Source organism: Pezoporus occidentalis, unplaced genomic scaffold (assembly GCF_034315485.1).
Source record: "Pezoporus occidentalis ecotype Australia unplaced genomic scaffold, CSIRO_AGI_Poc_V1 ctg34, whole genome shotgun sequence".
Classification (NCBI taxonomy): Eukaryota; Metazoa; Chordata; class Aves; order Psittaciformes; family Psittacidae; genus Pezoporus; species Pezoporus occidentalis.
Window position 1 is genome coordinate 3,743,794 of NW_026915376.1, and position 25,708 is coordinate 3,769,501.

The 25,708-nt window shown below is 41.0% G+C and overlaps 1 protein-coding gene across 10 annotated transcripts in view; it reads left to right on the plus strand.

The window, feature by feature from the left end:
- RASGRP3 (RAS guanyl releasing protein 3) overlaps nt 1-25,708 on the plus strand; it is a 62,379-nt gene that overhangs the window by 10,719 nt on the left and 25,952 nt on the right. For 2 of the 10 annotated variants that reach the window (XM_062629582.1, XM_062629584.1), the window contains exons 1-6: nt 2,759-2,969; nt 6,410-6,594; nt 20,116-20,308; nt 21,862-21,979; nt 22,627-22,674; nt 23,882-24,013. In XM_062629582.1, coding sequence (XP_062485566.1) covers nt 20,239-20,308; nt 21,862-21,979; nt 22,627-22,674; nt 23,882-24,013 — 368 coding nt within the window. In that variant the 5' untranslated portion in view covers nt 2,759-2,969; nt 6,410-6,594; nt 20,116-20,238. Of the gene's footprint in view, nt 1-1,350; nt 1,411-2,758; nt 2,970-5,568; nt 5,709-6,409; nt 6,595-20,115; nt 20,309-21,861; nt 21,980-22,626; nt 22,675-23,881; nt 24,014-25,708 lie in introns of those variants that run through there. The other 8 variants (XM_062629577.1, XM_062629575.1, XM_062629583.1 and 5 more) reach the window with 8 other exon arrangements.

A 25,708-nucleotide genomic window follows, 5' to 3' on the forward strand; every position in this document is an offset into this window, starting at 1 on the left:
GGTACTACCAGCATTTAATCAAAAGGGTCTTGAAAAATGTAAAAGACTGCAATTGATATTGCATAATCAGAGAAATAGACGAAGTACTATTAACAGCATTTGTGGAATGGTATACTATTGCGGATCACATTTTGATCAAAGAACCATAGAATCATGTTTCCTTCAGTATCAGCAGAGAGTAATTTTTCAAAAAAGTTTGTAAAGAAATTCAAGATTATTTTTTAAGTTGCGTATAAAGTTGTGTTACCTTTGATCTCAAATGAAAACGCTTTTTAGGGAGAATGAAATTCTCCCTAAAGGGGTATCTATCAAAGGTAACTCATTTGGTCAATGGACCATGCCCTAAAGCACAGTGAGCGTTCTCTTCTTCCTCCAAGCAAAGCCCAGTGAGCAGCCATCCGTGGCCAAGGGCTGCAGGAGCTTCCAACTCAGTTCGGCAGTGGCAGCTCTCAGTCCCTCTTTGAAATTATCATCCCTCCAGTGTTCTAAACGTAAACAAACTCATTCCTCATGGGCCTTTTTCCCTTTTTTAAATTCCTAATTTTTACAATCATCTCCTCTATGCCTCTTTTAAAGCCTCCTCAGCAGCTCAGAAGGCCACAGGGTCACAGAGCCCCATGCACTGGGATACTCTCTTTGGAGGCCTGATGAAAGTTCCCAAGGAAGCTTGAGGAGGCCTCCTCATTTTAGCTTCCCAGGAAAGCCAGGAGGAGCAACTTATTGACATGCTGCCAAGCACACTGGGACGCAACAGTGCTGCACACAGAATTGTAGAAGGTTTGGGTTGGAAGGGACCTTAAAACTCATCCAGTTCCAACCCCTTGCCACAGGCAGGGACACCTTCTGCTAGACCAGCTTGCTCACAGCTCCCTGCTACTTGGCCATGAACATCTGGGCTAACATTTGCTGTTTGCCTACCAGTTAACCTACTGTTCCAGAAGCGATCCTCCTTGCGCTGCACTTACCCCCCCAGCGCACAACAGAGGCCTGGCATCATACCGCGCGCACCTCGTGCCTGCGAGGTGAGGCAGCTGCAGGGGGGACCTCGGGCCGCTGGGGGCTGCTGTGGGGCCGCCGGGCCACCGCCGGGTACCCCTTTTGGCGGCTGGTGTGCTTCTGCCTTCAGAAACGTCTGGCCGAAAGAGCGAATTCAACCGGACGTGCCGCCGGCGAGGGTGCCGCGGGCCCCTCTGTGAGGGTCCTAACGGCCCTAACGGTCCTAACGGCCCTAACGGTCCTAACGGCCGGCGGGGCGCGGCTCTACTCCTCTGCCGGGTGCGGCCTCACCGGACCTGAGCCAGAGGGGTTTTGAACTGAAGCTCCCTTCCCGCACACTTGTTGTTGCCGTAGGTGACCGGGGGCAGGCGAGGACAAACAATGCACCCAACCCTGCTGTGTCACCGGGGAAAGGTCGGGGTTTGGGCACCTTCACCTCCAGTGGGCTGGGTACACCCACGTCTGGCTGGGTTAGGAGTGTCCGTGTGATGCGGGAGGTTTCTGCTGTGGAAGCTTGTCTGGGGAACTCAGCAGTTACCCAGAAGAGACTCACAGAGTCGTGGGTAATCAGCACAAGGGCTTCTTCCCTGCTCCAGGCGTTGCTGGCAGCGCTGATGGTGGAGTGGTTTTGTAACCATGCGCGAGTTTATATAACATGAAGAGCTGGGTAAGGTCAAAAGAAGCGGTCTGAGTTCCCCTTCTTTGCTGCAGCCCTCGCCCGCAGTGGTTTGCAAGGCTTTCATCAGTTGCTGACCAACGTGCCAGCTAGATACGCTGTTACAATTTAAAATTTTAACAACAGGCGTTTGTCCCTGAGCAATCCCTTGCAATCCCTGAAAAATGCCCTGTATTATAACCCAATGAGACCGTGCAATCTTGCAGGATCTGGGTTGCTTACCAAACAATAAAATACCATTACTACATCTTATACTGAGGTATGGCAATTGCCAGTGTCCTGTCTTTTCAGCATAAAGTACCACTGGAGTTTCAGCACAGTATAACCTATATGCGTTTCAGAAAATGACATCTCACCCTCAAAATCCCATTGGTAGCATGCCTTTGTCCTTAAATATCTGAATATGTTTAAATATGTAGCCACGCTAAAGGGAATTAAGTTCAGAGTCTCAGCTGCCTTTCAGTAATGTAAGGCTACTATCACCCTAGAAAATTCCATCAGAATCTGTTCATTTTGTGACTTCAGTGTTTCTCCTTCGTTTGTCCTACATCTGGGAACATGGGGATAAAGATGCATTTGTTTCCCATTTTGCTCTCTCTGTTTAGACTGATAGTCGCCACCTCAAAAGGGTTATCACAGTCTGACTAGACAATGTCTGCCACAATGCAACCCCATAATCCATGATGTAAAAATGCTAGATACCAAAATTAAAATGACCTCCAGTATTAATAATGCACTCATCACTCTACTGTCCAAACACAACAGGTAGTGATGTTGCCCCTTAAATACAGCTAATCCCTGAAAGTGGGATTGTTCACATATTTTGCATGATCTATGGAGTGGCCTGACCATCACAGAGTTCTAAATTGTCCTGTTCCTAATGTTTTAAATTTAAATACAGCAAATTGTGAAGTTAGAAACAAACCTGAAGAGATCAAAGGGTAAGTGTTTAACTTTCCATTTGTGCTGCCCCTACTGTCGATTAAGGCTTATCTACTGTTTGGTGTTAGTCATTAAAAGAAACAACCCTGAGTTATGGAGCACATAGCACCACGTTCCAGTCAAATGCTTTAGCAAAGGCTGCTGTTATGAAAAGGATTTTCTAATAAGGGGAATAATGATCTTCAGATTCTGACCTCCTGGCACGGCAGTGAGATTTATCAGGAGGGGCATGTGACTAGTTAAGACACACAGCCCCAGCTTGAAGGAAACAGCTGCTCATTTCATGCTTTAGCACTTGGCAGCTGGACAAGGAAGGGTGATGTTTGTGTTGAATACCTCTGCAGAACCAAATACAGTAAGTGATTTTCCCTGTTTTTGGTTTGGTGGTACATTGTTGGTTTTTTTTAACTCTAAACTGCCACTCTTTTCCTACTTTCATCCTAGACCTTCGTAAAAGCGCTTAAGGATGAGGCGTGTTTTTTGTCAGTTCATTGATAAGCAGTCATTCATGCTCAGAATGCCTGTATTTTTCTGACCTGTGATTAACAGCAGCATTGGTTTTGCCCTTGAGGGAATAACACAGGTATGGTGTTTTTTTCCAGGGAGGGAAAATGGTGCTTATTTGCTCAGATGATGGAGTGAAGAGGTTGTTTATGATGAATGTATTTTCCTTTCTCTGTAGAGCTAGTCAATAGGTAATGATGCAATTTGAGTATAGAGCAATTTCGGTATTTGTCCTAAAAATACACACGTAAGGAATTAACAGAGGTAGCCCCCTCAAAACAGTCTGAAGAATGTTGCTTATGGCTGGTTACTTTTCTGGGGGTGAATGCAAAATTTTTTTGAAAGAAAAAAGAAGCAGAGAAATAGAGAAAGACAGTGAAGATACGATTAAGTGAAGACTGATTAAGATATAATTAAGTCATTCTGGATAAGAAGACATAATTAGATGGTGAAGATTGAAAGAATCCTCTCTAAAAACTGGGGCTGAGTCTCCTAAATATGTCTAAGTTTTTAATTGAATCTCTTTTTGGATACTTGCATTTTTTATGTTTCTGTTTTATGAATGACTGATTTCCCCCATCTGATAATTTTGGACTGTTATAGTCGTAAGTTTTGGTTTGAAACACAAGAACTGGAATACAATGTATATATGAATGAACTTTTGATCAATTATTTATGTAGAGGTGAATTAAGGGTTTTGGAGGAAGACTTAGGAGGAATCAGAACACACGAATGGGTGATAGAGCTTGATATATGATGAGACTGAGGGCTGCCAGATGCTTTGGGGAAGGTTAAAGTGGAGCAGAAGTAAAGATTGCTGGACCCCGTTGGGGAAGGTGTATATCAAGTCAAAAAGCCTGAATTTCAGAACAGGACCAAAAGCAAACACCAGCAGGCTTAGTGGATCATTTGGTCCCTCCTTCAAAGATGGAGAGCATAATCCTTTTGCAAAGACTTCTTGTGTAAGAAAGAGAAACTTTATTTCTCCCTGAAGATTTTTATTTTTCTTTTAAACCATAGTTTATGGCTTTGACAGTTAACTGGATATTTTTTAGGAAAATGTCAATCAGTTTCAGTTGTTCACAAAACCAGAAGTCTCCCTGGCTTCCTGCCTGTCCATGTCTCTGAGGGTAGTCTGCCTTTGAACCAAGAGCTGAAGTACTATAAGGCTGTGATTACATTGCAGCCCTCCCACGCTGATGGCACACGACACCATGAATGGAGCAGGCATATGGGGCCCTGAGGTGCCAGGCTTTGTGCTCAGGAGCCTCAAATCCCCTGGGAAGCTTGGCTGCAAGGGGGCCCCTCAGTCCTGTTGAGGTGTCTGTCCCTTGTGGGGCAGGGAGCTGGTCCACTATTGCTTTTTTATTCTGGTCCCAGAATAACTTTCCTTTTCTTCAGAATTGTAGGAATTTATTTTTGGTAAGACAATGACACAGTATGCTTGTAACCAGGCATTTTATGTTTGTGATACATCTTCTCTGTTAAGCAAACTACTCAGATGAAAAGGACTGTTGAAGGACCAGGCTTTGAACCCAAGTAAAACGCCAAATCCACTAGAAAATAGATAGGAGAGTTCAGACCATTCCTGTTGTACCTTCTCCTTCCCTATCCCTTCCACAGTCCCTCAAGTGGTCAGCTTTTGGAATATTCCCCTCTTTATGTTCATGTAAGTCAAGGCAAGTCTGCATAGACATGAGGTACCTTAATTAAATTTCAGCATGCTTTGTTTAGGGAAGTACTTGCGTTTCTCATTGATACATCACCAGAAAGTCCATCACCTAAGAGAAACTGTTCATCCTGGAATTTTTTATTACATAGTCGAAGAAATTCAATAACAGCATGACCATTGCTGTCCCTCTGCAGAAGTTCAGTGCATACTTGTACCACTGGAGAGCCATGTAAGGTTCCTGTTAAATCCTTTTCGTTTACTCTAAGGAAATGATCAGGGCAGCCTTACAGTTCTCTGAATGGGCATATTTCTTCTCTGTAGCAAAACATCTAGCTGAAAAGTAGTTGCAGTTTTGCCAGCCCCTGCCTTTAGTTGAAAATGCCATAATACAGAGGAGCCACTTCCAGGATGTTCCTGAATAAAGGGAGGAAACTACTTTTAAAAATACTGGAGTGGTACTTAGGTGGTTCTTTTTTCCCTAATCTGTCCAGGCCTGGCTGCAGAACGTTTGTACTGGTACTCTAAACAACTTGCACAGAATGTTTTGCTGTTAACATATTTGTGTTATAATCTCTTTTAACTGCAAAATTTGATAGACTTGTTTTCACATTTGCTCTTTCTTTTAAGTCAGGAATGGCAATGTCTTAGACCCAAGTGTTTGAATAAAAAAGATGAAACAAATTCTCAGGTCTTCTGATTTTTGCTGTTCATTGCTTTTGTCTGTGTTTTTGTCTATTCAATGTGAATAGCCAGTACAGTAGTACTTTTTTATTCATAGGTTTTCTTATTGGTATAACATATCTAAAAACCACCTGAAGACAAGACTAGAAGCGTTGGGACAGGGAAGAACTTTTCTCTTGTAGTGAAGGTAAGACAGTATCAGCAACAAGCACTGGCAAATTCAATAGAACAGGCTTGGTCAGTCCAGTTTAGATGCAAAGGCTAATCCTGCAAACACATAGTTACTTGCTGAGCTGAACTCATGAGTGGTCCCATCAGAAAATTCAGCTTACCTCTCTCTAAGTGTTTGTGGGGTCAGGATCAAAGTGTGGCATGTGGAAATACCCACACGACTGATGTTTACAGCTCAGCAGAAAATACAATTACCCTTGGGAATTACTCTTGTTATTTTGGTGGCCATCTGCTGTCTCACTTCTCTGAAAAACTGCTCCTCTTGCTGCAGTGTCCTCTGACCATATTCAAATGGTGAAATGGTTTGACTGTCTGTACATTGTACTCTCCAACCTGTGATTTATGCATATTTTCTTTAGTAGTGATCTGGAGTTTCTCAGGCAAGGGGAGAAGGCTTCAACATCTCAAAAGCCTGCCAGGCATAATAATCTGTGCAAAATTAGTGAAACCTGAGCTATTCTTGTTCAGATACTTGATATATTCAATTCTTGCAAACAGAAAATAACTATATCATCATAAATAAACACAAATTTAATATTAGTGATTCAATGGTGTATCTGCTTTGGGCTACCACAAAAGTCATACCAAGCTTAATATAACAGTAGCTAATATATATTGATACTACATGTTATAACAATACATTTCGATATACAACTCCTTCTGCTACTGTTAAAACTGCCTCTTTTCAACCCCTGCTGTGTAAACAGATGTTCCACTCAGAGTAGCAGTGAGCTTGTGCTGAAGAGTCTGGAGTGTGGAAAGTGTGTGCAGGAACAGGATCTCCAAGATGAACAAGGATTTTCCATTCCTTTTGAAGTATATTTTTCTCCCCATGACTGAAACAGGTATATGGTTTTCAATGTAGAAATCAGTCTTAGAGGCTAATATTTAGGTAAGTCATGCATGATACAGTCAAATAGATTGAACATGACTTATATAGAATGTATTTGTACGCTTGCTAAACTTGATGAGTCTGCCTTTGACACATAACCCAAAGTTGTGTATATTCTTTGTCATGTTGCTATATTCTTTGTCATGTTCTTTAAAGAGGCATAACATTTGTCTGGCTTAAACTCTGTTCTCACCAAATTGAATTTCCTGAATCTGAAGTAGCATTATTGCAAATAGATTTCCATTCACAACCTGTAATTCACTTAGGTCCACCCAATTCATAGCCTTGGTACTGGCTCATATGGCATGCTTTGTAAGTTCTGATTGTTTTGCAGTGACCCAGTGTTTGAACCCAGAGCTTGTTTGGAAATTTCTGTTGTTGCTAGTGGGAAGCAAAAATACAGTGTATGCAAATATGGAATTTATTACTGGTGGGGAAAATTACATCAGAAGATCTTTGCTGAACTAGGTCTTTAGTCAACTTACTGTCTGGATATATAGTGATTTTTGTCATCTGAATCAGAACAGCCATGACATTTCAGCCTTATCACACCGTTTATGAAATAGCCTCCTTATTAAAAGACTAATAATAACCTCCACTGCTAAAGATGTCTTGCCTACTTTAGCTTGCTTACTCATGCTCTGCTTTACCAAATTCATGAACACATACTTCCTGGAACAGCTGCCACCCTTCCTAAAACTCTTGGTTTCCAAGCCCTGCCCTAATGCCTGTGTGCATTTTTAAGAAGGCATTGGAGCAGGAACTGGAATTCACTTCCACACACACCCCCCCCAACCTCTTCTTAAGTGAGTACTCTTCTCCTAAAATTATACAGTCAAGCTCTTGCTTGCTTTCTCCCTGTAGCCCAAAAAACCTTCATTATTTCATTTAATGTGGAATTTCATTGATGTTCTGGGACTGGTAAATATACCCTGTAGTCTCAGCCAAGACAGTGGGAGATTTGCAATCCTTCTGCTAATGGGAAGAATTGCTCCTGCGCCTATCACAGCTTTAAGGAGCATTCAAAGGTCTTGGATAAAGAGCTTCGCACCAGAGCTGCACCTACCTAGTATAGGAGTGATGTGATAGGTGTGACGAGCAGATGCTTAACACAGCTTCTTGGCATTGCTGACTGTGATGGGATTCTCAAACCCATTGTTGGGCATTTGGAGACTTTAAAATGCAGAGAGGGGTTAAAAGCTCTAGGCAGTCACCTTCTGGGGTGGGGTGAGAAGTAAGAGACTAGGCTGAGAATCCCACCTCTGGAGTCAGGCCCTGGAGGTGAAAGGGAGCCAGGATTTGGGTGCTTAATCCTTCTTCTGGATTTAGATCTCAGCTCACATTGTAGAACCAAAATAAGAGAAGTGGGTTTCAGATTAATATAACTTAAATAAAGGCTCTTTTGCAGTTTGCTTTATGTCTGTGTTTCAAAATCTGCTCCTTTTGGATTTCCTGCACTGATTTAACTTGATTCCGAAACTGGTGTAAACTCTGACTTGGGCATGGTTATCTGATATACTAGTGCTTTTATAATATAATTTGTGTCTGAAAGTAAGCTTGAAAAGGAGAGAGCTATTTTGAAAACCTGGCTGCAATAGCAGTCAGTCTTTCAATGCTAAATACTGAGGGAGGGAAAACAAGTCCCTAAACCTCTATCTCAGCTTCTAGATCAAGACCTTCCTCACACCTCACTCCCTTTAATTTCCTCCCCTTACTTGACCACTTTTTTCACTTACTATTAGCTTTGCCACATAGCCACAGGATTTATTTTTTTTTCCTTCTTTTTAATCATTATTGGAGTTATGATCAGGAAATTCTGATAAACTCCTTAAATTTGATAAATATATGCTAAGGATTTTCCTCTATAAACACAAAGCAAACAGGCTTGGATGAATTTAATAAGTGTCTCCCAGGTTACTCATGAGGGCAACAGGTATTTGGGATGGCCTAAACCAGCCACTGCAAAGGTGTTATGCCACCAATTAGCTGAAGGGTCTTTACCTCCACAGCCAGAAAGATAGTTGGTCAAGTATGTGATTCTCAGCTGTTACAGCTGCAGCAACTTCTCTTGTTGCTTTCCAAATAATGGTGCATCTTTGGCATAGCACCTCTTCAAAGTATGTATTTTGGGGTTTTCCACAGATCTTACTCTTTTAGGTAGAAAATACCGATTGCATTACAAATACACGAGCTTTAGAGAGTATTGCATCATGAGACATGAGCATTGTAAACTTAGCCAGTGGGCTTTGGTAAGATTTGTTTCTCTGAAGTCCTGTTGTAGCAATGTGTTCTGTGACTGTGGAAGTGGGCTATTTGTGTAGCTGCAATCCTGTGTTAAATATTCTTTCATATAAGAAATTTTTAACTACCAAAATAATATTAGCAAACTCGGGATCAAAGTTACTTGTTTAATGTATTACTTATTAAGGCAGGGGCTGTGAGATGCTCTTCCCATTTTTTTTTTTGAGATAGATTTTTTTTTACATTGCTCCTTCCTCTTTTTCTAATTGTCTTGCTGTTATGTATATTTTTTTTATATAGCACCCTCTTCAGATGAGCTTATTTCAAGTCTTTTGATGAGAAATTTCTGTGTTGCCATTACTCTGTTTTTAAAGAAGGCATTTAACTTGTTGGCTGAAAATTGTCTTATTGTTCAGAAAGTACATGGTTATTAATAAAACTCACTCTGTTCCAAAAGCTTGGATATAGGAACTGACTGTGATGACGCTGTTTTCATATCCTGTACTCTGTAGACTTCTTCTTATATTGTAAACAGTTTTAGAGGTTTGCTGTGTGTCTTCATATGATTGTACTAACCAGTGTGTGTTTCTTAGTAGATTGCTTAGTAAGAAAACAAGGTTTAGTCAGCTGACTGACAGTTGCTATTTTACCTCTAAATTAAAGTACAAAATCTAGTTAGACACACTACAAAAAGCAAATAATCTCTTCCATGTTCTTCTCTGTTGGAGGCTTACTCTTTTAAAAGCCTCTGAACTGACTTAAGAAACAGTGTATGCCCCCTGTGTTAAAATGTTTTCATCGTTAAGAAATCTGAAGCTGTCATTGTTTTACCCATCTTCCCAAGGGGAACTCATATAAAATAATCAGATGTAAGGAAGTGTTTATTATTTTGATGTCCAGCATCTGCTGTCAGAATTTCACAAAAAAAGTTGCTGGATCTCTCCTCACCTCCAAGCTGTGTTTTTACTCTGCCAGCCTTTCTGCACGCCTGCTTGCATGTGAGTTGTGGGTCATCAGTGACTTCAGATGCAAAACTGTACACTGCACAAGGCAAGTCAGGCATCCCTGGTTCATGTGGATGTGCAGTAGACAGCAATTTGCATGAGTTCCTAGGATCACGCAGCAGGTCTGTCTGCTGGCATGTGTGTCTGTCAGTGTTTTCTAGTGTACCGTTTTAATTTGCATCCTCTTTAAAGAGCAACTGCTCTCAAATGAATGGGAAGATGCCACCACGGAGTGAGAAGGATTACTGGCCATTAGCAACTGGTCCAGTCTCTCTCCTTGTCTGAGACCTATTAGCACTTTTGTAGGCAAAAAGCAGTTACATGTGAACCATTCATCAAAGGGAAAACGAAGAACAGTGCCATTAGAAATCTGCTTTAACAGCCAAACGAGCAAAAGGAGCCAAAATTCTGTCCTGCCCCCATCCTTTTAACTCAGTCTTGCTCCATCTCAGACATCCAGCTTCCCATTACTTAAAGCCTCTTCCTGCCTTTATATGTTTTGCCAGTTGCTGCCCTCAATTTACTGCACTGATAAGTACTTCCCAGGCTGTAAATGTGTGGTTAAGATATTACTGAAGCAGATCTATGTTTTGATTGTAGTCACAGGAGGAAAGGTCAGAAGTAAAACTGCTCTTGCTGCACAGGAGGCAACTCCTCACACCAGGATAGGTATAGGTTGTGAATTTATGGGGGGAGAAGTAAGGTAACACATGGGATAACACGGCTGAAGAAGAAAAAATAAACACACACTTAACCTCCCCTCCTCACAAGGTGATAGTTTTGCTTTTATGAGATGTAAAGTAACTGCAGGTATTCTTCAGTTACGGGAATGCTAGAAACCAGAAAGAATGGGAAATCAGATGTATTCATTGATGCTAGAAATGATAGCAGGTAGTTAGAAAGTGCTGAAGTCTCCCTTCACTGGTTATCTGTGACTGCAAATAATTTTATCTTTTCTTGATACAACATAGCTGCAGAGATGGAAAAGAAAAGAGGGGATGTGTTTTAACAACTTACTCTTTGAGATACTTGGCTATAACCTCTATTGTCTGGGTGATCAGCACAAGCCTGTAGAGCTTAACATGCTTAAGAATCTCCATATGTGTCTGTAATTCTTGTGGTATCATTATAATATGTGGCACAGATGTTTGCAATAAGGCTGTCTGCCAGTGCGGGCCTAGAAGGTATTGTCCCATGAGCAGTTAGTCTACAATGGAAAATAACTGGAAATTACAGAATTATATGGACTGGAAAAGTTTCTTTCAAGGGAAAATTAATTTGGAAGTCATGGGTTTATCAGACAAGAACCTTGATACCAAATGTAGTAAATTTTAATACAGGTTAGAGGCTGTTGTGGTTCTTCTTTGCCTTAAAATTGATGGAAAAGTGGTGTGAAACTGAAAGCAGTACTGACTCTTCAAGCTGTCGTAACTCTTGGAAGATATAACACCTTCAAAAAAGACACTACCCAGGGATTCTGCTACTATAGAAGAATTTTGGCTTAGTTAAAAAGAAGACAAAATAAGCTGTATGGGAGGAAAATATAGATCTCCAAGCTGAATATATCAGAAGGTCTAATTAAATAGGGCCCAGGATTTCTTAGTAATCAAATTAATAAATAAATGTGATTTTCCCAGCTTGGCTTTAAGATACTATAGCTAGAAAGGTAAATAATAATAAAATATTAAAATAATTTGTAACATATGATAATAAATATACTGGGTCTTTGTCTTTCGGAACTGACAGGCTGTTTATTTCCCCATAGTTTTGGTTTTTTTTTAAATAACTACAAAAATATTCTTTCTTGGGCTGGTCCAGTCTCATTAAAGGCACATAACGGTGTCATCGAACAAGAATATATGCTGATAAGGTGTTCTTTTTCCTCTAACTTGACCTATGTGGCTACATTAACAAAGCAGTCGTAGTTATGAAAGGCTGTAAAGAGTTGTACGCAAGTCTGAGTAGCCAAGGTACTTGCCAAGAGTTTCTCTGAAAGCTTACAGGCAGTAGTATAACTTGTAAGAGGTATTGACGGTGTATTGATTTGGTTTCTGAAAAAAAGACTGAGTTATTGTATGTGAACTCTTCCTGTTAGCTGTCCTCTCCCAGTGGGTTGTACTTTGGTTCTGGAGATCTCTAACACATCTGAAGGGCAAAGATTCGCAGAAGAGCTGCGTCCTCTGGTGTCATACACGTTAAATAAATGCCTGATATTTGTAATTTTATTTTTGCTTTACTGGGACTAGAAAAACAGTTTTTGTATCAAATCTACTAAGAAGAAGTGTGACTGAAAATTTCAGTCTTCCTTCAGCTCTTCCTTTTAACCTCATGTATTCTGAGCAATTGTACTACCTAGACCCATGGAAAGTGGAAGTAAGATGTCATAATGATAGTACTTTGAACAACTCAAGGATGTATGTTCAGATTTCACTGCTGTTATTAGATGGAGTTACAGTTGTAGCACTAAATATCCACACAGTAAATTAAGAAAACAAATGTAGAAGTGAATGGGACAAAGAAGTATGGTAGATAACCAGTTCCATAAAATGCTAGAATTGCAATTGAAAATAAAACCTTTGTTGCTTTTACAGGTCCAGTTATCAAGTTATCCATTATTTTAGAAGGTTATAAATGAGGAAACCCGAGGGGTTCTGTTGTCTGAAATCATCTTGGTTATATTTCACAGAAAGAGATAATGCTAAACAAAATGCTGTCTAAGCAGCTCAAGCCTTAATCAAGCAGCTTTCAGATTACCCGAGCTATTTGCTCATGTGACTGTCCGTTAGCATTCCTCATGATTTCTCTTAGCTTCTCTTTTATGTTTGACCAGCGTGTATTGTACCCCACGTGAACTTCTACAAGGCATTATGTGGTTCCAGTAGTTTGGTAGTGTATATGAGTGGATCCATATATCCAGATGGCTTCTTACCCATGGTCCTATTCACTTAACCTCTGTTCCTCTAGAAAAGTATATGTCTAGGCCCTGAAATCATTTATAATAGCCTTCTTATGTTAATTGGGTGACCTGTGATGACCCAAAAGTAAATGCTTAGCTCAGTGGACACTTATCTCAAAATTAAACATAATGAAATACATTTTGACAATTTGTAACGTGCATACCTTTGTACCAAGGTGACAAATGCTCGTCCCTTAGAGGCTATATTGGACGTAAATGACAAGGTTTTGGCAGCAGAGAGATTGCAGTCATGGCACCTGTGGGAGGAGACTGAGGGCTGCCCTGTTTTGGACACAGCTGCTTCCAGCTGTCTTTGCAAGGAACCCATTGCAGGCGACAGCTCAGCTGAGCCCATCAGCCAAGTTAGCGGCACCTCTGTGAAAACATATTGAAGAAAAGGCAGAAAATGATGAGGAAGAGGGAACATGGAGAGAAAATGGAATGGAGAGGAGAAGGGAAGAACAAAGGGAAGAACAAGGTAAGAGGTTGAGGACGTGCTTTGTGGCAGAGCAGGTACTTCCCTGAAGGGACTGTGGCCTGTGGATAAGCCCATGCCAGAGTTTGTACACCTCTTAAGGGACTATGGCCCATAGAGGACCCATGCTGTAGCATAGGACCAGAGTAAGAAGGAAGGAGCAGCTGAGAGAAACTACCACGTACCAACCCTGACATCCTGCACTGCTCATTACCTCACTGAAGGGACAGGGTGCAATCTGCAGTAGTAACAGGGGAGGAGGAGAGGTGTCTGGAGTGAAGCCAAGCCTGAGAAAGTGGAGGAAAGGTGTTTAAATGTTTGTCTTCTTTGTTTCCCAATGCTCAAACCAGTAATTAAATACTTACGTTAATTGGCAATAAAGTTAATTTTTTTTAAGTTTTACAGAGATGACACTGCTTTGGGATGGGCAAGTCAAATGAAGTAGGTGAAACTTTATCCCATGGCATCTGTAGTGCTGTGAATCCACTAACGTGACCTGTGCAGCGTCTGTCATTGGTATGAGGTTTTGCTTTAGCCATCCACCAGCAGTATACACTTAACCATTCCACATCCTCTCCCCGTTTCAGATGCTGTCTAGTCTTTTGAATTTCCCCTTTGATCCAGGAAAAAAAAAAGGAATCAAGGTAATAAGGTGTAGACAGTTACTGTGGCTTGTAGTGTAACTACTGTCTGAAGGTACGTAGTAAAGGTGAATGAGTACTGAATAAGCACAAGGCCCTCCTGCCCCCAGCAAGGCTTATATTTTGCATTCATGGAGCAGTGCCACAATCTGTTCTTTGTGTCTTCACTCCACATGACAAACATCATCGGTAAGCCATATGTGCCATCCTGCAGCCAGCTACATGTGATGCTTGAGGTCATGGACAGGGACAGAAGGGGTGGCATTAGGCTACCTGACAGCCCAACATCACTGCCTTTTCCTGCCTAGCACAGCTTTAGCATATGTCAGACACTGAAGAAGTCTCACTGCATATATCACTTGCTCAGAGTTTTCTAGAAATGGACTTGTCTGTATTGTAATAAATAAACTGGTACTGACCACCTACAAGAAGTATTTGATAGCCTGGAGAAAAAAACCCGCAGGAGCTTCATGCATTAGGCAACCAAAGACCTGTGTTGACTTGAGCCCAAACAGAAATCTTGTTTGCACCTGTGCAGGCAAAGGTGCAGCCATCCTGTGTCCCACTGGGATTCTTATTATGGTAATTACAGTAATCACAAGAAAGGATCTCATTGTGAGAGCCTCCACTACATTTACAGGGTAGCAGATGAACTCTGTCCTGAGGAGCCTGCCATGGACATGAGCAATACAGAATAAAGGAAGAAGGTGTAGCAAGGGAAGTTAAACCTTAAAGATAAATCCTTAAGCCTTCTCATGAGACTCTCAATTTCTTCTTGGCTTCTTTTTCTGCATACTGCTCCTGATCTGATCTCTCTGTTCAGTTGCTCACATTTAGCACTTCTTCTCCAGCAGCTAGGTGGAAGCTGTTTAATGCAAGTATTCAATGATGTGTTGTGTAGGCTTGGAGGAGGGGGGAAATGAGGGGAGGTCTGGCTTACTTAAACTCCCAAGAATGTCCTAATCTTGTAAAGAATATGAGTCTCCTGCGTGCAGGCCTCTGGAAAGTTTATGGATAAACTGAGACCCATAGAGGTGCCTCTGTGTCAAAGTTGAACTATTTGCATGTGGCTCTATTTATTGTCCCTAAGTAGAAGGAAAATAGCCCACTTTTAATTAATTGGGAAAATGCTACATATACATTTACTTTGGCTTAGCTAAAAAGATGTTTAAATTTCATTTAGCTATGTAAATATTTCTCTGTATGTCAAATTTGAGCCTATTTAAACCCAACGTATTGGTTTAGCTTAGGCCTGTAACCAATAGAAATTGCTTGAAATCCACGTGAAAGTGCCCACACAAGTATTTGTGCTGGCTTGACATTTTAATATTAGTTAAACTGCAATAGCCTGTAGGTGTGGACCTCCCTTTAGTAGCCTCCAGCAGTAAAGGTGGAGTCTTTTGGATTTACTGACTACAGTAGCCAACATGTAAAATTTGGCTGCATGTTGCCCACTCTGTTCACACCACTTGGTGCTTTGCATAAGACCAGAAGTTTGCTGGGCGAGTGTCCTTTGAAAAACTAATGTGTTACCTGACCACGGCTGTCTCAAGAGCTTGTTTCAAATCCATCTATCAAGGCAGTCCACAGTAATGCCATCTCAAGACTTCCAAAATGTTGAACACAAAATGTAATTATAGTGCATAAGAGTACTAGTGGAAAGCCATCTGCTCAAAGTAACTGTGTGCATGTGGCAGTCAGGGTGAAGGCAAGAGGGACTGTCAAGGAAGGGACAGACTCTTATGTTTTATAGTTCAAGCAATCACAAACTTCTAACTCCAGGGCATATCACTGCAGATGTTTCTGTTTCCCTCTAAGTAGGAAAGTGCATATCCCATAATGGTAATGTTTCATGAAATAAGGTATGCCCCCCTACTCCGCTCTTGTGAGACCTCACTTGGAGTCCTGTGTACAGTTCTGGTGTCCTCAACATAAAAAGGACATGGAACTGTTGGAACAAGTCCAGAGGAGGGCCATGAGGATGATCAGGGGACTGGAGCACCTCCTGTATGAAGACAGGCTGAGAAAGTTGGAGCTGTTCAGCCTGGAGAAGAGAAGAGGCTGCGTGGAGACCTCATAGCAGCCTTCCAGTATCTGAAGGGGGCCTATAAGGATGCTGGGGAGGGACTCTTCATTAGGGACTGTAGTTACAGAACAAGGGGTAACGGGTTAAAACTTAAACAGGGGAAGTTTAGATTGGCTATAAGGAAGAAGTTCTTTAATGTAAGGGTGGTGAGGCACTGGAATGGGCTGCCCAGGGAAGTTGTGAATGCTCCATCCCTGGCAGTGTTCAAGGCCAGGTTGGACAGAGCTTTGGGTGACATGGTTTAGTGTGAGGTGTCCCTGCCCATGGCAGGGGCGTTGGAACTAGGTGATCTTAAGGTCCTTTCCAGCCCTAACTATTCTATGATTCTATGACATGACTGATACTATGACATGGTTATTAGGAATATTACATAAATGAAGGGGGTCCTTTAGACAGAGCCTTAGGCTTTGAGTTAAGTGCTAAGTTATATATTGATCGTATTCCTACTGCCCTAGCCTTCACCCATCCCTGAATATCACCCTGAAATCTCTTCCCAGCATGTGGCAGGTTACCAGCAAGACTTGCAGTGGAGATTGTAATTTCAAGTGGGCTGATTAAGAAATGAGAATGGGTGGCTGTGGAGGATTGTGTGTCTCCTGTGTTCTTAATATAGCCTCTCTTAACCAGAGTAAACCCAATAGGATTGATAATTCTATCATAAAGAAAATAAAATTATTATAGTGTGCAGTAATTCACTGGGATCTCATTGAGTGAGCTGTTTTTCTTATCCAGTTTTCCTGAATCCTCCTAAAACAGCTGGATGGCAATGAGATGTTTCAGACATGCTGAGAAGCACCTGAGGGCACAGATTTTCTAGGTTATCTTTATTTGGAAGTCTGACTGCACCTTTGCCAATCAGTTTTTTAATAGTAACTGCTTATTTCAAAAATGCTGAATTCTTTACATGTTGAAAAGCTCTGCTATGATTTTATTTTTTCTATTTGTGCTTCTCTTGTATTGAACTATCAGAATATATTTAATTTATGTCAATGAAATTTATAGTTGTATTTTGATCATCCACCACTATAGAGCTGGTGATGTGCTTGGATACCACTGTGGCATGATAAAGACAAGATGTTTATTGTTCTTGTAGGACAGCAGTGCTTAATTATACAAATAATGATGTAATGGATGTGGTTGTTGGAGTCTGCAGCCAAGAGTTGTGATATCAGGGTTTGTCTGAACTGCAGATATGCAGCTTAGCCCCAGTCTGCCAGTTCTTTCTCCAGTGGAAACATTTTATTCTTCTTTTAGAAGCATTTTGAAAATAAAACCCCTTATTGGTCAGATGGGCTGTTTGAGGGAGTAGTGCTGTAACATCAGGATATAGGTATCTACTAGTTAGATACCTAGATCTAGCAACTACCTAAGTAGTCATATAATTTGGAAAGAATCCTGCAATTTTACTTGTTAATTACTATAGGGCTACCTCTATAGTGTTTCCAGCAGAAGACAGATGGTACTCTCCTATGTTATATATTATGGAGGATGGTAATTCTAACAAAACTGAAAAGCCACATCAAATCTCTTCTCCCCCACATTTCATACTCAGTAATTTTCAAGGGATATGCAGAAAATGCAACAGCCTTTCTCTGTTATATTTTTGAAGAGCTGACTAAAAAATATCTTTTAATAGCCAATGTGAAATTTATTGTATTTTTCTCTTCTAAAAATCCTAAGTCAGATGAAGTTGGAAAAGCTAAATAGCTGCCTCCATGAAGAATCAAGCCAGTAATTTAAGCACTTAGAGAAGGATTTGGGGATGGTCAAAAAGGACAAATATACACAAAGTGGGATTCTAGCAAAAGGTGGCAGAGTTGTGATCATGAAAAACAGCGCTTAGCTGCTGGCTAACTCTCAAAGCAAGTAAACAAAACGCATGCTCTGCTTACTTTTTCACTTCAAATACATAAACAGTCTTGGGAAGAAACACTGAACATAGGGTAACCCTGGCTCACATGTGGCCTGACCATCAGGTTAGAGAGACAAATCTCCCTGTATTTCCTCTCTGGTCTACTTCAGACAACTTTGGTTCTTGTGTGATGGCACAGCTCTAGCAGGAGGGGTTGAGGCTGCCCAGCTTAGCCCCAGAGATAATTGTTAGGATGTTTTATGCTAGAATGCTAAGCATGGGTTCAAATCCACTGTGTACCCACCTTCCCCTTTTTCTTAGGTGAGTGCTCTGACTACTTACTCTTTTGTGAAAGGAATAGTTTTCCCCTGATTCATGGCAAATAAGAGTTCTGCAGGATTCCTGGGAAGACAGATGTGTTCCTTCAAGAGGGGGGTCTGCACCACCAAGCTCAGAGAGAGGAAAGTGCTTGCTTTAAGATAGGAGGAAGGCAGAAATAGGGCAGGATTGAATGATTGTACCTCTCTGCTCATGTTTCCTGTTGGCTGACCTGGGCTGCAGAATAGTGTGTGCACTGACTTGTAGAAACACCAGACTCAGTGAGCTGTGCTTATTTCCTGTAGCATCTTTCTGTCAGCTTCAGGAAAAAGTGTGTCATGTCTAAATCCATTGTTGGATTGGACCATAAAGAACTTGGCTGCAGGAACCCATCTAAAAATAGTAGTATAGAATCATAGAATCACTTAGGTTGGAAAAGACCTTCAAGATCATTGTGTCCAACCATTAACCTAGCACTGCCAAGTCCACCCCTAAACCATGTCTCTAAGCGCTACACCTCTTCTAAATACCACCAGGAATGGCTTCTCAACCATTCTCTGAGCAGCCTCTTCCAATCTTTGACAACTTTTTTGATGAAGAATTTTTTGCTAATATCCAATCTAAACCTCCCCTTGGTGGAACTTGAGGCCATTTCCTCTTTTCCTGTTGCTTGTTACTTGGGGGAAGAGACCGACCCTCACCTCACTACAGCCTCCTTTCAGCTAGTTGCAGAGAAGGATAAAGTCTCCCCTGAGCTTTCTTTTCTCCAGCTGTACAACCCTAGTTCCCTCAGCCATTCCTCCTAAGACTTGTATCTTTCCCTGACTGGTATCTTTTGAAGATTTTCCAAGCAAAACACTGTTGCATACTTAGAGCAGCTTGAGCCCTGCAGGACTCTGAAGCTAGGTCTGTCATAGAGTCACAGAATGGTTTGGGTTGAAAGGGAACTTAAAAACAATCCAATTCCAACCCACCTGCCATGGTCAGAGGCACCTTCCACTAGACCAAGTTGCTCAAAGCCCTGTCCAACCTGGCCTTGAACACTTCCAGGAATGGGGCATCCATGACTTCTTTGGGCAACCTGTTTCAGTGTCTCACCACTCTCATAGTGAAGAACTTCTTCCTAATATTTAATATATACCTATCCTCTTTCAGTTTAAAGCCATTCCCCCTTGTCCTATCACTATGTGCCCTTGTAAAAAGCCCCTCTCCAGCTTTCTTGTAGGCCTTCTTCGGGTACTGGAAGGCTGCTGTAACTGAAAGAGGAAAGAAGGTACTCTTGTACAGAGAGTAAACTTGTAACAGAGTATTTTGTGCATCTTTGGGTGAATGGATATTTGATAATTAAACGCATAGTAGATTTATGATACTTTTTAGAAGTTTCTATATGAGTTCAGCTTTCTGTGAGTGGCCAGCTACCATGAGATTTGTTTTAAAAAGCTGTAGGGACTGATCTTAAGGTTCTCTGAAAAATCACCTCCTCATTTAAGGCTTGCTGTGAACTTCATTAAACATTTTATGCAGTCTGTGCCAGTTAAGACCATTAGCGTTACCATGAACCTGTAACCTTAGAGAAAAAAAGCAACAGTTACGCTTAAAAACATAAAAGCAGTGTTATTAACAAAAAGCGACTTATCAAGTGTAAATAAAATGACCTGAACACAATGTGCGTCACTGTACATGCATGTCCTCATTTACCATCTGGTTTCTGGTTTATGACCCTAGCTATAGATTTATTTTGTGCTAGTGGACAAACAATTGGACAACACTTAAAAACACAAGCTGGAATGTAGTTGTTGAAACCTGGACAGTAGGGAAAGCTGACAGCAATCCCACATGCTTTGTATCATGTGGGGGAAAACCAGTTTACAAAGAAGATTAGCTGAACTGTAAACATTGCATCTTGATAAGTCTTCCACATAGTTATGATTTCTTTTACTTTCTCCAGATTTTCCCTGAAGTCCAGCTGAGAACACAACCTACAAAATAAAGTGAAAAAGCTGTGCAGCTGAAGAGGCAGCATTCTACTTGATGAAAATGTCCCTTGTTTTTTGACAACGACTAAAGGACAATGGGGTCAAACACACTTGGGAAGGCTGCAACTTTGGATGAGCTTTTGAACACTTGTATTGAAATGTTTGGTATGAGTTTTCAACATTTTACTTTGCCGTTCTTGGAATTCACCTTATAATATAACCCCTGCTGTTCTCTGATTTAGCCAGTCTTTCCTTTGGCAAACAACATTTCTGTTCTGTAAAGTTTTCCATGTTTCATTTTGGACCAGAATCACATGAGCCAGAATTTTAATCACATGCATACTGTATTAAATATTCGTAATACAGATAATGCACAATGGTGAGTATAGTGGTTTTTAAAATGCTGGCCTTCACCAAGAGAAGTGTTTAGTCAAATTATTCAAGGAGTTATTTCTGGCATTGATTTTTGTCTTAAGTGGTTACACAGCTGCATTTCTGACCACTCGTTTTTTGGATAGGTTTTCTGAAGCATCATGGAATAATTGACATGGATATGACTTAAGGCTCATGTAATCTTTTTACTCTTGTTAAACTGTGATGTACCAGGTCTGAGGCAAAGAAGTGATGAAATAGACTTTGATTCATAGCACCATTATTCATGACGTATGTCACATTGTAGTCAGATGAGTTCATGGATGGTCTTAAATAGTTTGCAATGGGGCCTTAATTCACAAAGCTACATTTAGATTCTCCTGAAATGCAGGACTGCTTTTGGTTGGAATGAGGTATTAATTGTTTTCCCTTGTGGAAAGAAATAAATATCTAAAGGTAAGAGAGACTAAATAATTGAGGGACAAATGGGTCTTGCTACTGAGTGTAGTGAATCCCTGTATATGCATTTCTATAGACCATAATCAAACCTGTTATTCTAAAACCTAATGAAAGTATTCATATACTTAGAGTATTCTTATACATAGAGCCCATATACTTATTGTCTGTTGGAAATCATGCCTCTCTTCCTTGTATACACACTCTCTTGACAAGTGTACTGCCTGTGTTGTTCCAGTTTCACACATGCATACAATCTACTGTCTTTTAAAAGAGTGACATACAGAGAATAATCCAAGATTGCAGATGATGAGGAAGACTGATGGTCAGCTAGCCTGCCTGGGAATAACTCTTTCTGTAGTTTCAGTGGCCATACTGCAAAGACACATTGGTCTGTAAAGCAGCTGGAGATGGGGCCCTGGGCACAGATGCGAGATACTGCTTTGACATTAATTAATTGAGGCAGATCCCTTTTTTAACAATCCAATTGTTACCATAAAGCTATAAAGCTGCACTAAAACACATATTGGAAGTGGTTGTACATAAATCCCCACACTTTTGGTGGATTAATTTTGGGTTCTTTCTTTGGATTACTGCCAGTCTCTTTGTATAACGTTTAGAATAGTGCTGTCCCTGCCCTGGGATTACTTTTTTTTTAGCTATGGCCCATTCTCTGCACTGTTTTGGGGTTTTTTCCCTTAAGTGCCTAGCACTACAATCTGAAATAACTACTCTTAAAGAAGCATTTTTGTGCTTTGGTGTTATTTCCTACCTATTTGGTAGATAATAAACCAACATTTCTGCTTTCGATCTTTCTATCTGACTCCACTTGAAGAATAAAAGCTCCTCTCTGTTCATGAATGATGTGGTTAACTCTTTCTGTTTTGCAGATGACAAGGGAAATAGGTGCTCCAACCCTTTGCCAAGAACTTTTCTTTTAATGCACCGGTGGTATCTGCCTTCCACAGAGCTGGCTGGCAAGCTTCTGTCCACATATCCTTTCACAAAGTCTTGGAAATCAATATTATAATGTCAAAAGCAGATTGTTTCTGTTACTGCATTTGTAAAATGTGTCAATTAATCAGTGACAAAAGGTTTGGAGGTGAATTTTTTTCAACCTAAGTTGAAAGCTCAAGTCTGTGAGCTTTATGCTTCTGCTTATGGACCTTCTCCATATGTACAAGCATGCTGAGGCATATCTTGCATGAACTTTGAATTAGTGGAAATATATGGCCAAGATAACTTTTCAAATGTATCATGGTGGGCTGGCCTTTGACTACTGTGAACTTTCAGTGGTAGCTAAGCACATACGTCTTGTTTACACCCCTCAGAGAATTCCGTAATCAGAACTATTATCACATTTGGTTAGCCAGAGCTAGCAACAAACCCTTCAGCAGAATATGCAGAATAATAGAATAGAAGCATTTTTGCTAGGGCAGAAAATAAAGTGGCAGCCAGAAAATGGTCTTTGTCCCCTAAGATGCTACAAAAGTGAATGAAATATCAGTACATACTGTAGTTATCTCAAGTAGGAAAGTTTGATACTGATTTTTAGGAAGCTGGCTTAGTGTCAGAGTCTTCTGTGGTTAAAAAGATCATTACTGAATCAAGGCACAGAAACCTTTCTTTAACTAGGATACATATAGAGATGCCAGTGGGGAGAACTGCAATGAATTCAGATTAAAAATCTGTTACTTCATGAGGTAAGTGTGCTTCTGACCCTCTGGCATTTTGGTTTTATGCGACTGTGAATACCATCAGTGTACTTTCTTTTTGTAAATATTGAAACTAAACCATGGAAATATAAAAATACAAAGCTTTGCTTTTTGTTAGTTTGTTTTTCTTGTTTTGTTTTTTTTTTTTCACTTGATCTCCAGTCTATAGTGAAGAATGAATTTCTCTGATTTGAAAACAATTAAGTTGAACCATTCAGCCTGTAAGACACTTAACTGCATTGAGCTAAAAACCTGTGCTATGATTTAGCTGGTGTTTGAGTATGACATTTCTTAGAGAGAGACTAGTTCAGTGCCACGTAGACAAGAGACATATTTTCCTCCCAGATGTAATCTAGTGTGGTAGAAGAAGATTGTCTCTGGGCTGTCAACTTCAATTCACACAATACCTACACAATTTGTGGTAACAGGACTGTGTTAGTGATGCCAGTTGGACTATTTGACCATTACAGGTCAAGTATGTTCTGATCCTTGCACTGACTGTATCTGACCTCGTTTGTATGCAAAGTCTTCCATGTGTGAGGCTGTGCTTGTATAGGAACTTCTCTCCATAAAAGAGCAAGCATGAACTTTTAAGTTAACATGACACAACATGCTTCCCTCAAACATTTTTCCTCCTTCTTCTGGACTAAGTTATATCACTGTGAAGGCAGGGGGAATTATTGAAAGCAGGACTGATAAAGCCTTTTTCATACCCTACTTAAACAGTAGAGGAGACATCTTACTTACATGATTATCATGGTAAGACTGCCACTCAAATTCATGTATTCATTTTCATTGAAAAATCTTTTCTGAACAGAGTGTGTCACTTGGACAAGGGCTAAGTGCAAGTGTCATTTGGGTGTCCTGGCAGCCTGAATCAGAACATGTGTGTGTGCCTTTTGTTTTGTGCACCTGAGACATCACTTAAATTCTGCATTTCAGTACAATGCTGCTGTGTTGTGCTGTGGTAGGTTAACCAAAGGAAATTATAAGATAAAGTGGCTTTTGCCACTTCAGTGTCACCGATAATTACAGAAGCAACAGGCTAAGGTAGTCTACCCTCTGTCCAAAGACCAGTAGGTCTAAAATACTTCTAAGTCCTATTAAATAAAATGTATGTACATATATATATACAGACACTGAATGTTATACCTGAATCCCTGGGCATGTCGTAACTGCTGTCTTTGGATTTCAGATACTGGATTCTGGAATTTCCTGCAGAGTTTAACTTGGATCTTGGGCTGATTCGTTTGACTGAAGAGTTTCGAGAAGTAGCCAGCAAGCTTGGATATGAGGATCACATCCACCTCATTGATATCTCCAGCATGTAAGGATGTCATGACCTTCAACGTCTTCCTCTCTGTAACAGTAGAATTCTAGTTCAGTGCAAAATATAAAAGTGCTAAGGGCCATCTTGAGTGCAAAAAAGCAGTTACAGAATGATTGTATTCTCTTCTATATTTGAAGTTACTACAGATTTGAAATTCTAGTTGGAGTCACAGTAAAGAAAAGATTCTTATCGGTGTGTAAGTTTTTTTAACATAAATGGGAAAGGAATAATTTTCCTGACAAAGCTAGTGCCAATTAAGTGATTAATATTACTTTTTTCCCTATAATTTTTCATGCAGAATGACAAGTAAAGCAGTGACTTGCATGTTGTGCAAATCTTGCATTTTCTCAGGGAAACTTTTTTGTTCTCTCATCAGTAACCTGTTTGGGTTTTTTTTGTTTGGTTTTTTTGTTTGTTTGTTTTTTAATGGCTTTCTGTGTACTTCTATGATTTAACTGGATAATCTTTAGCATTCACATTTGTAGTTTTATTGCATCAAAATGGTTACACTACTATTTCTTTGACACACTGAAGTGAAAGTTACCTTTTAAACATCACCAGACAGGTTTTTGTATCTCACCTGATTTTAGAATCATTGAATCATAGAATAGTTAGGTTTGGAAAGGACCTTAAGATCATCTAGTTCCAACCCCCCTGCCATGGGCAGGGACACGTTACGCTAAATCATATCACTCAAGGCCTTGTCCAATCTGGCCTTGAACACTGCCAGGGATGGAGCATTCACAACCTCCCTGGGCAACCTATTCCAGTGCCTCACCACCCTAACAGGAAAGAGTTTCCTCCTTATAGCCAATCTAAACTTCCCCTGTTTAAGTTTTAACCCGTTACCCCTTGTCCTATCACTACAGTCTCTAATGAAGAGTCCCTCTCCACCATCCCTATAGGCCCCCTTCAGATACTGGAAGGCTGCTATGAGGTCTCCACACAGCCTTCTCTTCTCCAGGCTGAACAGCTGAAACTTTCTCAGCCTGTCTTCATACGGGAGGTGCACCAGTCCCCTGATCATCCTTGTGGCCTTTCTCTGGACTTGTTCCAACAGTTCCATGTCCTTTTTATGTTGAGGACACCAGAACTGCACACAATACTCCAGGTGAGGTCTCACAAGAGCAGAGTAGAGGGGCAGGATCACCTCCTTCAGCCTGCTGGTCACGCTCCTTTGGATGCAGCCCAGGATACGGTTGTCTTTCTGGGCTGCAAGTGCACACTGAAGCCAGCCCATGTTCATTTTCTCATCAACCAACACCCCCAAGTCCTTCTCCGCAGGGCTGCTCTGAATCTCTTCTCTGCCCAACCTGTAGCTGTGCCTGGGATTGCTCCGACCCAGGTGTAGGACCTTGCACTTGTCATGGTTAAACTTCATGAGGTTGGCATCAGCCCACCTCACAAGTGTGTCAAGGTCCCTCTGGATGGCATTCCTTCCCTCCAGGGTATCAACCGAACCACACAGCTTGGTGTCATCGGCAAACTTGCTGAGGGCACACTCAATCCCACTGTCCATGTCAGCAACAAAGATGTTGAACAAGACCGGTCCCAACACTGATCCCTGAGGGACACCACTTGTTACTGGTCTCCAGCTGCACATTGAGCCATTGACCACAACTTTTTGTGTGCAGCCATCCAGCCAGTTCTTTATCCACCAGGTGGTCCATCCATCAAATTGATGTCTCTCCA